This window comes from Amphiura filiformis, chromosome 6, assembly GCF_039555335.1.
Source record: "Amphiura filiformis chromosome 6, Afil_fr2py, whole genome shotgun sequence".
Taxonomy (NCBI): Eukaryota; Metazoa; Echinodermata; class Ophiuroidea; order Amphilepidida; family Amphiuridae; genus Amphiura; species Amphiura filiformis.
In genome coordinates this window covers 17550571-17564462 of record NC_092633.1, presented here as the reverse complement: position 1 = coordinate 17564462, position 13892 = coordinate 17550571, and the positions used below count along the sequence as shown (strand labels likewise).

At 37.0% G+C, this 13892-nt stretch overlaps 1 protein-coding gene across 5 annotated transcripts in view; it reads left to right on the top strand.

Annotated features, from left to right (window-relative positions):
* The window catches only part of LOC140155078 (uncharacterized), a 232851-nt gene that overhangs the window by 198795 nt on the left and 20164 nt on the right, over positions 1-13892 (top strand). For all 5 annotated transcript variants that reach the window (XM_072177766.1, XM_072177769.1, XM_072177770.1 and 2 more), the window contains 4 exons: positions 3838-4118; positions 10072-11012; positions 12111-12434; positions 12771-12932. In XM_072177766.1, coding sequence (XP_072033867.1) covers positions 3838-4118; positions 10072-11012; positions 12111-12434; positions 12771-12932 — 1708 coding nt within the window. The remainder of the gene's footprint in view (positions 1-3837; positions 4119-10071; positions 11013-12110; positions 12435-12770; positions 12933-13892) is intronic.

Sequence of the window (13892 nt, the reverse complement as noted above, 5' to 3'; positions counted from 1 at the left end):
GGTCAGTGTTTCTAACCATCATTTTTCATTCTCCATCTTGGTCAAATACCGCCTGTGGCTTCATAGAAACAGGTCATTTAGGTGGCAGGTGAATAATTGCAATAGGAACTCTATGTTGACAAAATAATTGGGCAAGATGGGGGTAAATGAGCCTAGATTTTGCACCTGAAGGTTGCATGGTAGAAATGCTGCACATAATTGAATTGAAACAACCTCACACAACATTGCAGAAGCAATATAGACATACGGTAAAGCATGAAATGTTCGTATTGATGACATTTTTGTGAATTTTGCGAATATAGTTGATTCGCAAAATTGTCATTCAATTGAATATTTTTCATCCTATAGGCCTTCAATGGAAATGTACAAATTTGTGAAAATATCATGTCATAGAAACATGGATTCTCTTAAAAAATGTAAAATTTAAATGCTGCAAAAACATCATGCTTTATAGTACACCTTACAGGGGGAAGGGAAACACTAAACACGCACTCCAGTGGACCCGGATGCTAGGGGTAAGAGCTCCCCTGCGGTAGTATATGGGGATGTGCCATATTGATGGGTACAGCGGTGCAATCAAATGCATACCTTGGGCAGGAGAATATGAGTGTAGAATTTATTAAACAGAGAACAGAGATTTTGTTCTGCTAACCCAAATTATGTCATGAAGCTATGGGAAGTAGATGTCAGCAGGGCTTGTACTTTCTTTAATAAAATAATATGACCTGCCGTATTGCATATTGCATTACATAGTTAGTTTCACCATTTTGAATTTATTCGTAATACACATAAAAACAGATATATTGAAAAAGAAAACAGTTGAGAAGGTACAACGACCAGGCTCAAACATCCACAGGCATATTTATACAACAGCACATTATGACAAAATATTATTACAAGAAAACATCAAAAATATTATTTTCAGAAAAATATATTGCATAAAAAAGTTTACAGGGGCCCGCATCAAAACAATTACACTAAAAAGACAAAATATCAGTGTTGTAGTCGAGTCCTCGTCATCCGAGTCCGAGTCCGAGTCCTTGGTGTCCGAGTCCGAGTCCCTGCCAATTTCTGATGTCCGATTCCGAGTCCGAGTCCTCAATGTTCGAGTCCGAGTCCGAGTCCTTATGTATCAAATTCAAGCCCCCGGGGTTTTCACCAATACTTAGGCCTATACTTAACCACAATTTTAGTTCTATATTATTTTCTTGTAAATACACAATTTGCTAGTCCCACCTAGCATGCCTAGCATTGTTTTGAGGCTGTGCAATAATTATGCGGAGCCTGGGGAGGGTGAAATTGTAAAAAATGTTTAGCCCCTCTCGGCCTGCCAAAAATCGCTTGCCCCCCCCTTCCCGGCCTGCCAAAAATATTTGCACCCCCACTTTGCACATGCCATTTTTTGGGGGATCCGAATTTACAAACCTTTTAAGAACCCATTTAAAAATGGTTTAGATAATGTTGCGAGTGCAGCGAGCAGGGAAATTTGCATATGTTAGTGTTTCCGTACTGTTTTCTAAGCCTTTTTAGAGCATTTTCGGGAGCGTTTTATTTGAAAGTTGCCCCATATGTGCCAAATATTGCTTGTTCCCCTCTCTCGGCTTGCCAAAAATTGCTTCCACCCTCCCTTTCGATCAGCCAAAAACCCCAATTTTACCTCCCCCCCATGCTCATAATTTTTGCTCACTCCCTTAGGTAGCATACCTTGGAAACAGAGTATACAGGATGTAACAAAATGATTGGTACCCATCAATTTTGATGGTTATTGAACAGCCTGCATCTTCCAATTCTAACATTGGATACCCTTGAAATGTGCAGAATATATAGTTTATGACTTGTTATTCAATTTATCTATAAACTATACGGGTCATGTGTGAATTTTTGTGTGTCAGACTCATCCAATATTAATGGAAACTAATGAGTACCAATCATTTTGATACAACTTGTAATCACAGACTCACAGTAACTTATTAGGTTCGTGTTTGAAAGAGGCAAAATATGCAATATAACAATCAAAATATGACGTCATTACCAAACGAAGGGGTGTTGGATCTAAATGCAGTATTATTCCGGGGGTGAGGGTCACTCACATGTAAAGGTGGTACGGGTATGTGCGGCGGTCAAGGGTCCCCTTTTCAGGCTCCCCGGCAGTTCCTTTTAAAAGACCCACATTTGCATCATGCTCCAGTTCATTGAGCCTAACACTTGTAGCTCTTTAGCTCAAATTTGGAAACATTTTTAAATTTTTAGCTCCAAAGCCTATAATCGGGCCCAATTTTAGTTCACAGACCTCCACAAAAATGTTGAAATTTCAGTTCATCAAGCCCCTATTTTGCCTCAAAATCAGTTCTTAGTTCCCAAAGTTCGGCGCCGCACACCCCTGCCAAAATTTAACTTCAGTGCCCCAGGGTATTACTATTCATGTACCTACTAGAATTGCGTCTAACAAAGCAGTCATGTCAAAACAAACGATTATAATTAAAATCCATTTAACCAATTAAAGATATAACTGAAAGCAATCTTGCTTTTTGGTTGGACTTTATTTACAAACTGAATTTATTTGCATGCAAAATTACTTGAATTAATCATGTGATGTGATCATTAATCAAGCATAAGAAGTTTACAATGAACGAAAATGAACTAAAAAGACACTATTTTGCCGGACTCGAGGAGGACTCGAAGCCGAGTCCCCGAGTCCTTGGGGTCCGAGTCCAAGTCCGAGTCCTTAGCTTCCGAGTCCGAGTCCTTGAAAAAAGGACTCGAGTCCGGACTCGAGTCCGAGTCCGAGTCCCGAGTCCTCCAACACTGCAAAATATGGTCTAAAAGATGACATTTTTTAAATTGACCAGTCATGATCATATTTTGAGTAAAAATTAAGTAGGGACATAGTCATAGGACTGCACATTGACTGAGAGATTTCAAACATTTATCAAAGACCTGTTTCATTGTTGTTGTTTTGTTGCTTTTTGAGACTAAGGAGAAAGCAGAAGTCAGAATACGCTTGGTAGAGCTTGTGATGAGGCCTCAACTGCCTATCACATCACATCACATCACATCACATCACATCACATCACATCACACACACATCGCATCACATCACATCACATCACATCACGCCACGCCACGCCACATCACATCACATCACACACATCACGCCACGTCACGTCACGCCACGCCACGCCACGCCACATCACATCACATCACATCACATCACATCACATCACACACATCACATCACGCCACGCCACGCCACGCCACGCCACGCCACGTCACGCCACATCACATCACATCACACACGCCACGCCACGCCACGCCACGCCACGTCACGCCACGTCACGTCACGTCACGCCACGCCACGCCACGCCACGCCACGCCACATCACATCACATCACAAACTAAGAATAAAACTATACTCATTTGAAAAATATATGATCAATAAAAGTAGTTGAGTATAAGTAATTGAAGTGGGTGTTTTCAAGCTTCATTCATATTTTGCATTTTAAAAGCCATATTTCTCCAAACGGCTTTATCAAAATCTGATTTAATGGCTTCCAGATGCGATACAATGGCAGTGTTTCTGAGAACAACAAAATGCTTCAGAAATGAAATACCAATTTGTTTTTTATATCTCAAAATCTTGACAAAACCTTTGATTGTACGATATGTAACAAACCAGCATTGTAACAGCAGGTGATTATATGTAACATAGACATTGATTGAGTATTCACAATCTCAATACCATGAAATGACTGGTCATTTAACACCAAATAAATTGACTCAAAAGTAGTCTAAGTAATAACCGAAGACTCAAATCTTGTGTGATTGATATCTTTGCAGCATTCAACGAGCCTGGCGGAAGTACAAAAAATCACAGACAAACAACTGGCGCCCAGAGACCACCACTCTTACTGCCAGAGATTTCAACGATCGCCGTGACAACCAAGGTGATGGCGATGACCCTGAGCCAACAGATAATAACGGCAATTCACAGCAATCTAAGAAGAGTGATTCGTTTGATGTGACGGAAAGGAATCGCACTTTGGAAGAGCAGAGGAATTTGAATGTTAATCAGAAGGGCACAAACAACTCAGATGTTGAGTTGTGTCTTTGGAAACTTGGTGAGTTGTTAGTTCTAAAGGAAGGTTTTTATTTCAAACTCTAATCGTGACCCTGCAGGTCAAATTGCTAGAATTGTACATTAAACACACCTAAACAGACACAATGCAATTATTTGCAGGCAGCAGCTTAATCAGCGCCAATATTGCAACATTGAAACAAACAACTATACAAACATCTAATCCATCCCAACCACATCCCCCAAGTAGGCAATGAGGATAAAGTGCCTTGCCCAAGGTCACAATACGTTGGCACGAGCGGGGCTCGAACTCACAACCTATGTATTATGAGTCGGGCGCCTTATCCACTCGGCCACATGTGCTCCTAATAGTTTAGCACATATCGAGGGTTGAGAGCCAGAAAGCCGTAACTAACAATCACCTGCTCCCACAAAATGAGCAGAAAGACACCAGGGTACTATATAAGATACAGTCCATTAATGACAAAATTAAATAGAAAACAAAAGACATTGCAGAGGTAATATTGATTTTGAAGTCCAAAGCAATTGCAAGGAGCCAGCTTTATGCTCATTTTGTGAGAGCTGGTAATAGTGAGTTACGGTTTTCTGGTTCGGAACCCTCGATATGATATATTATTAACAAAAGTCAAAATTTGTCAAACAGTTTGACTCTTCTTATGTACAGTAAATAACAAAAGATGAAAATTAACACATAAGCTGAGGAAGGGGCAACTTTTGAAATGAGGGTTTTAAGATCATGTGGGAGCAGATGGGGCTTTGAATACTATACTATAACAACAAGAATGTTGTTAATGTCCTGTAAAGCTGGCCAGCTCATTCAAGTTTGTACCCATGATGCCTGTAAAGAAGAAACGTAAAATTAAATTAAAAAGACTATAGGCCTATACAAAGTGTAGGATTGTCATTGTATTATAAAGCTTTAAAGACACAATGCAAAAAGAACAGAATTCAAGAAGAGAACATACACAGGCGTTCCTCTGTGTAATATGTAAATGTACATCTTCATCCAGCTTTGGACTATGAAGCATATTATGATACCTTATAATATAAGGGCAGGTTTGTGACCACATTCTACCTCATTCAATAATTGAGTTTGGTGTGTTTTCTGAAAAATCATCAAAACATTCAATTTTGTGAAATAATTGGGAATGATAAATTAAGCACTTACCAACTCAAAAACATTTTGTTATCATCAGAACTTCATCAAAGTTGAGCAGTGTGCATGGCTGTCTAAAAAGGTTGAAAACCTGTGATGTAAGAAAATCAAGTTTGTGGTTAATAATTAAATATTAGAGAAAATAGATCTGTCCTTTTACACTCTATATCGCTGCTTTCTGTACGGTTATACAAACATGGTTCTCTTGACCGCAGTCATGAAAATATCACAAGGGCAAAGTTTATATTTCATGTGTCGCCAAGATGGAAGTCCATCGTTCCCAAGTCGCCATTCAAGACTAATACCAAGACAAATTCAGTTTCTTGTGGTGTTGACTCTGTCGTTATTTGCACCAAACGGGCAAAGGATTATTTGCAGAGAAAATTTAATTCATACATTGCATATTGATTGAGAAGCCCAACCAAGATGCCTTGTTTTACTTCCTTAGGTGGGTATAGGCTAAGAATATAATTCTGGTTGTGAGGAAGCTATACATCCCTAGAGAAAGGAGTAGAAATTATTCTATTTGGGAAAATAGAATATTTGTGGTATAATTGATCATGACATGATAATGCTGGAAATCCACATTTCAGTCAAGATTATTTAGGCCCAATGATTCTGTGTATGTCATATAAGAAATCCATTAGAATTCTAGTTCTTATTAGGTATTTTAGGCAAAGTAGCACTCAACAGCCTAATTTAATTCCAAACATTAGCATAGCATTGCAATCATTGCATTTTGTGTGCTGTCTTTAAGGAGTACTACACCCTGGCCAATTTTGTGCCTATTTTTGCATTTTTCTCAAAAATTATATAGCACATTGGTGACAAGTAAGATATGCATATTATAGGGGCAAGGACTACAACTACTGTCCTGAAAATTCAGCAACTCAAAGCAAGTAGTTATTGATTTGTTGAGCAAATATTGGTTTTCCCTCATTTTTGACTGTAACTCCACAACTGTTGTCTGTGCTGAAATAAAATTTCCAGTGCAGTAGTTGTAGTCCTTGTCCCTATAATATACATATCTTACTTGTCCCATATGTGCTACAATTGTTGAGAAAAATGCAAAAATATGCACAAAATTGGGCAGGGGTGTAGTACCCCCTTAAGTCTGCCTATTCAGGCTACCCCTGCCATTTCTACCTAATCATGATAATCTTGACAATCAGTTTCTAGATTGCATACACTTGCTGTGAAGCACACTTTTTTTGTGGCTCAAAATATAAAGTCTCTCATTTTGATGGGATTAATTTTTGTTAAATTGGCATGTCCTTAAATATCTTAAATAGGAAATCAAAAATTATGCAAGCATAAAAAATGTCCAACTCTATTCACTAGTGAAATTTCACGCACATGAGCATTTCTTGCTGTACTGTACACTTGTGCAATTACAGGAAGTAATTTATTACCACAGATCTTCAGTCTAATTTAAACATGTAAACAAAGACAGCAAAGACTTCATACATGACCAAGCATAGAGAATAAGGTCATGAATATTTCATGCATTAAGTGATCTATTGCATTTAGTACATGTTCTTGCAAGTGGTACTTGGTAAGTTGAGATACTTATTTTTTTATCAAATCATATAAAATTAAGATGTTAAATTTTGAATGATATGAAGGAGTCTGCATGCTAACATGGGCCATACTGTGTTGCATGTGATATTGTCACTTTCATTTAGTATGCAAAACTCACTAGCTTCAGAAGCAATGTGGGAAAGTATGATACTACTTAATTGTGTAGATTCTGCTATTATGGAAAAAATATAGGAACAAGTTGAAAGATAAAGAAGAGTGAAAAAGGAGAAATAAAGCTGTTGAATAAATCTATACGCTACTATATTAGTTTAACAATAACACATCTAATTGAGCTGTATTTGTATGCATAATAAGTAGAGCACAGGAAAAGCTGTCAGTCAAGTTTTCTATGGATATCGTCATGCAGTTTGTTATGAATCTAAACCATTTGTTGCTGAATTCAACCTCAAGCAGACTTTTCCAATATCATGAAGGAACCAAAATGAAAGTTTAAATAAATAACAAGAGGAATATGATAAATGCATGTTTAAAGAGGTCACTATGAATGGTACATGCCTAATGGGGTTTGTGAATAACTAGGTTGATTGCCCCCTCAACTTTGAAGCCGGAGTTGAAAAAAAAGACTAAATTTTGAGCTGCCATGTTGACTTGCTGTGCAGATTTCTTTAAGTTAAAGCCTGTACATGTGGTCTTACATAGGGTATATTGCTGATCTAGATTGATGGGCAAATGTGATGCATGCTGGGAATGAAAGGGACTCAAAAGCTATAAAATTCGTCACCCGAGATTGCAAATTTGAGCCCATTTCCTTCCCAGCATGCACCACTTTTGCCTATTGAACATTATCAGTAATATACCTTATTGCATCACATTGAGGACTATTATCAATTCTGAATTTATGCATATTGGGCATGATAAGAATGTGCTATTCCGGTTGAAATCCAAACATGCAGTATGGAAGACATGACCTTAATTTCCCTCACAAGGGGTGTAGATTTCAAATGGAGGCACCCATTCAGGTAAGCCCAATTCAAAATTGGTATGCCCTATGTGAGAGATAAAAGACATGTCTTTCACAAGGGGTGTATGGATATCAATGTGGATGCATGTTGTGATGTCATGTATAGAGTGCTCTTAAGGTGGTATTGGATGCATTTTCAAGAAATTAGAAAATGCTTTGAGCATGTTTTAAACAGATTAATTGAGTAGGGTAAAGGACACTGATTAATATGCCTTTTGTTTGAGCAAATCGGACACACGGTTCCCAAAATACATCAATTTATATTTTCTTTGTATCCTATTGTTTTTGTCAATAATCAATATAGTTAATGAGCTAAAAGGACTGGAAAGGCTCATTAATATGTAATTTTGCCAATATTTTGCTAAAACCAATGCATAAATGTTCAGGGTACTTTTATTTTGCATACTTTTGCCCTGAAACTTGGTCAAAGTGTTTCTAATATGTTCTAATGTATTATATAGTGAAGCCGCCCTCTAATTTGCATATTTGCATAATTAATGAGCTAATATGCATAAATGCTAATTAATTATGCAAATATGCAAATTAGGGGCGGCTTCACTATATAATACATTAGAACATATTAGAAACACTTTGACCAAGTTTCAGGGCAAAAAGTATGCAAAATAAAAGTACCCTGAACATTTATGCATGGATTTTAGCAAAATATTGGCAAAATTATATGTAAATGAGCTTCTCCAGTCATTTTAGCTCATTAACTTGATTGATTATTGATAAAAACAATAAGATACAAAGAAAATATAAATTGATATATTTTGATAACCGTATGTCCGATTGACTACAAACAAAAGGCATATTGATCAGTGTACTTTGCTCTACTCAATTAATCTGTTTAAAACATGTTTAGAACACTTTTATAATGCCTCCATAACCACCTTAATTGTAAACATGGGAGTCCACTCAATATAGATAACAGAAAAAGAAGAATTGTAAAAAGATGCTGTGAGGCAGCACATGCACACACAATATATGCTCCAAGAAATGAGAGTATTGCTATCCAACTTGTGGGGGCAGGTGGTACATGTATCATATACCTGATGCATGGCGGTGATTTCGCAGGAAAACCTGAGGCCTTTTTAGCTCTTAAAGGTGTGAAGTGCAGTTAATGGAAGTTGTTTTCAACATTGAAGAAGGAATTATAGGTGTGCAAAAAGGTCATAACTGAAAATGCTATTGTTAATTTTCTCAGTATTGCAATGGCCTTTACTTGGCAGTAGATTTCACACAACAGCAACAACAAAATTGCAAGATTTTTGTCAAGGTTAGGGATGTTTTTTTAAACTACTGACCAAATGATGGTGATACTTGTTGTTGATGTAATGTCTTGCGTATTATGATGAAGATATTGTGATTGTCAATGATAGATACAGGTATAATAATCTTTTAATTTTTTTAAGAAGTGGACATTTGGTAATATCACCATGGTAAAAAATAGGGTCTTTGGGTAGCAACAGGCAAAATGTAATGTATTTTGGTGGCAGCCAGAGATTTCATTAAATGGCATCTTCGGGTGGCAATTTGTATGTGGAAAACTTGACAAAAAACCAATTTGGGGTCAACAAGTTTCTTTATGTTAACAAATAGGGTTTTAGATGAAAAATGTACAACTCTTAACAGAAAATAAGGTGTCTTTGGGTGAGTGCATTCTGAACATTGGAAAATTTGGCAGCAAACTTATAAGAAAAAACATGGCCTTTTACTGCCTTAAATAAACTCAGTGGTTACTTTGTAGTTTGTGTAAGTTGATGCTGGCTTCATTGGATTGTGTTGTATTATAGGGTTTTGTGGCTCTGTATAAAGCCAGGGATAAAACCAAAGTATCATTTCACTGTGATCAGTAAATTGATCCTGGCTTCATTGGTTTATTGAGTTGTATGGATGATTAGGGTTCTGTAGCTCAATATAAAGCCAAAGTGCCATTTCACTGTGTTCAATGAATTTTATATGTAAAAATCTGTTATACAATTTGTACCACATTGCAGTAAATATACCAGTAGTCAACGAAACGTCTAGCAGACATAATTTATCAGGAATGTTAGGATAAAAGCTGACAGCTGGACAGTAATGCATTTTAATTGTGGTTATATATGACATTTATTATATAGCATTCATTTTATGGTTGGTACTTGACTGTGGAACAATAAGTCATCAAGTAAGCTCAGAATTTTTGCTGTTAACATTAATTATTACAATTTCAATCAAAATAATTCATTTCATGTATTTTTTGTTTTATTACAGATAATACAAATGATAATATGGCTTCCCCTCCTAAAAGCAACAAGAAAAATTTGCCAATATTCCAAGACTTAGGAAGCAGTGTGGAACTGGATGATAAAGACGCTTTTGAGGAATCACCGGACATCGGTGACATACCCACAGACAAGAACGTCAATCGGCTCAGTTTAGCCGAAGAATTTGCCGCCATGACAGACGGCGCGATGGGAGTGTCGTTAGATTGTGATGATACAGAGAGCGAGTTAGACTCTGAATTTGATATTGGCTCTAGCAGCGCCACCACCCCTGATTGGGACGTGGTGCCCAAAAACGATAAAATCCCTCCTCCTCACATTGTGTCGCAGGAGGATCAAGAAATCAACGAAAAAACAAACTCTCTGACGAGAGGTGTTAAACCTGGTGCTATGCAAGATGAAAGGAACAGATTGTCAATTTCTGATGCTAATGAAAATTACAATGACCCCAATGCAAATAGTGTGTCCATGGACTCCGAGTCAGATATTGAGCCAGGAACTCTGCAACAACATAACAGTGACAATGATACATTAACTGATAATGAGTGTGAAAGTGTCAATGCCAGAAATAACAAGGAAGATTTAATCAGAACCTCATCCTTTGATCCAAGTGAACGTTTGAGTCACAGTCATGTGGAATCCCCACACAGAACTGCTGAGGCTGCTATGGACAGCCCGAATGACGAAGACAAGACTTTGTCAATTACGGACGAATCACCAACAGAGGAACTTGGTCAAAGTGCGACCGTTAGCACAATCAGGCATGATTCTATGGAAAAGACTACTAATAGTAATGTTGTTACAAAGAAAACTAATGCCTCTGCAGAGTTAGCAGGGCTTGAAACTACTATGCCTGTGTTAGATTGGGAGTCATTAGAAAAACACTTAGCCAAAATGGAGCAAGAAGAAGAAGAACAGAACTTGAAACAGGTAAGGGTTAAAGGTAGCCTGTCAAAGGTCATAGGGCATGTAGCCTGTCAAAGGTCATAGGGCATGTAGCCTGTGTGACTATAAATGAAACTGGCATACTAGATGATTGTGATTTATAAATGTTAAGTTATAACAAACAGTTGTGCCTGTACACTGTTTCTATTCTAAAATGTGGTTTGAATGTGGTATTAAAATAATATCAACCAAAATTCATTGACCAGTACAGGTTTAGCCCTCAATCACACTAGTCAGGCAAAACATAGAGAAGTCATACTATTACTTACAAATAGAAATATGAATGCACCGAACAATAAGAACAAAAACTAAAGCTAAATAAAGATTTTCTTGACATAATTAAAGGTAGATTTAAAAATAACATATCTAAATTTGATACAGAAGTTCAATCTGATAATCAAAAGATTCCAACCAAATAGCAAGAGTGGTTTAAATCATGTCAATGACAAGATCTTGGTCTTTGTTTAATTTACAAAAGAAAGCTAATGCTAAAAATAAAGTATTAAGAGTAAGACAGTGGGTGTGAAATGGCAGAGTAGCCACAAGTCATACTAGCCACAGCCGATGATCCTATGGAATTAAATATAAACAGATTAGAGGTTCAATTTCAGCACAGCAATGAAAAATTCTGTTCCTAATATGTTGGTGTTATTGTTTTCCAGGAATGAAAACAATATCACCATCAGACACCCACTTACAAATGGCTGAAGATTCATGGAAAATATTAGTGTGCTAAAATACACATGTTGAAACAAAGCTTGTTCTCACAATTCAGTACTCTTAAAGCACTTAATGAACTGGAATGATTTGCTGGAATGACATTCGCATAATATATGTATTTATATCAAATTTTGAAAAAGTTGAATATACAAATTATAGGTACTTGCAAACAAATTCTACATTTGTGCATTAGCAATGTTTTTGTAGGCTTAATAATGAACCAACTAAACAATTAACAACATATTTAATGTCCCAGATGTAAGTTTTGAGATTGCAAATGCGCTTGTATCATAGTAAAATAAGTAAATAGGATCGCATGCATATGTGAATCGTGACTATCTTGTCTTTATTATTTCTAAACAGTCCCAGAAGAACTCAAGACAGGCAATCCTAAAAAAGCTTGCCATGGGTACAGATGATGAAGCCGAGGGAGATATCTACGGCAAAGGCAAAGATACTCTGTCTCGCAGGCTACAGAGTGGAATGAATCTACAGATTTGTTTTGTCAACGAACCCTTGGAAGGCTCCGGGTCAGATATAGAAGATGACGGGCATCAAGCAAAGGAATACCATGGGTCTTATCACCACAGTGGATTCAACAGTGCTGGTGTAAGGAGCAGTAAAAGTACTGGGGCACTGAGTAGGGAGTGTAGTAATAATAGTACAAGCAGTGGATCATCACAAAAGGTAATTAAGTCTGTCTGGATGGGAGGTTTTATGGACATTTTATCGGGTGATCAAAAGCTGAGTTTGCTCACTATAGAGTATTATCATTCATAGCAAGCCATGGGCCTATTTCACAAAGATTTACAATCTTCAGTTTGATTTATCCAAGAAGATTTTGCAAATGTATACCCCTTATAAATCAAACTTAAGGTGGTCTCCCAAGTCTTCATGAAACAGGCTCAGGTCAACCTGGTATCTTCAAATACCACATGGACTGAGCATAGTAGTTTGTTTCTATCAATGGAGCTAATGAATTTTGTTTGGATTTTTCTTCCTGTCATTTTACTTCCACTGTAGACAATTCCTTCAGTGACATTTGAAGATGAGGAGGATTTTGATGCCAAACAAGCTCGTCTCCAAGAAGAAGCTAGAATAGCATTGGCAAGAGCCGAACCCCTGGCTAGAATGCAGATGGAATTAGAAAGGCAACAAAGGAAGAAATCGCCTGTAACTGAACTGGTTGGTTTATGTCTCATTCAAATTTATGTCCCTATTATGTAGTATTTAATGTATTGACAGTGTTACTTCTGTTTATAAATTTAATTTAAAAAAAGTTTTCACAGAGAAGTTACATATACTTTAAGCAGCTATGAACCATGTGTAACTTTTTACACAGTCAATTTTGCCGTAATGATTAAGTAAAGGTAAAAAGAGGGCACAAGTGAATCAAGATAAATTCATATTTGAATTGCATTTTACATTTCATATTTGCAAGCTTATATCACCAACTGGCTGAGCAATCAGCATAGGCAACCATGGATAGTATTTCATACAAGGACACAGAATATGTACGCAAGTCGACAGCGGTGGCTTGGAAAGTATCTCCAAATTCTAGGCTGACTTGTGCGTCTTGAAACTATAGCCGTGTAAAGCATTAATGTTCGTTATGTTGCTTCACACTGATCGAGGCTAAAAGACACATATAATATCATGCCTGGGAGAATCTAAACACTCAAAAGGTCTTCTTATTTCTAACTACTAGGGATTGCATTTAATGTCAATACTAAGCTTGATTCCTGCAGGCGGATTGACAGAATTCTTGTTTGTATTTTATTCTCTGCTTCTGACGGGGCTTCCTACATTCACAAGTATTGTTTTAGGGAGTTAAAACAGTTGGGAGGGTTTTGTGTGGAGTTTTTAATTGAATTTGAAATTTAGGTTGAAGTTGGATCAGGTAACTTGGGATGATTATTAAGATTTTGATTCATAACAAAGTGGAAACAGTTTGTAGGAATGACATGACCACCTTTTGGAAAACAAATAAACAAACTAAGTGAGTGATATTATTATGAATCTAGGAAAATATGTGGGCAAAAAATAATTTATTTATGTGCGTGTTCAGCAAGACGGATAGAAACCTTAACAGAATATTTGCAGTTTCTTTAGGGGGCTGGCATTTTCTTCGGAAGGGGGTCCCAA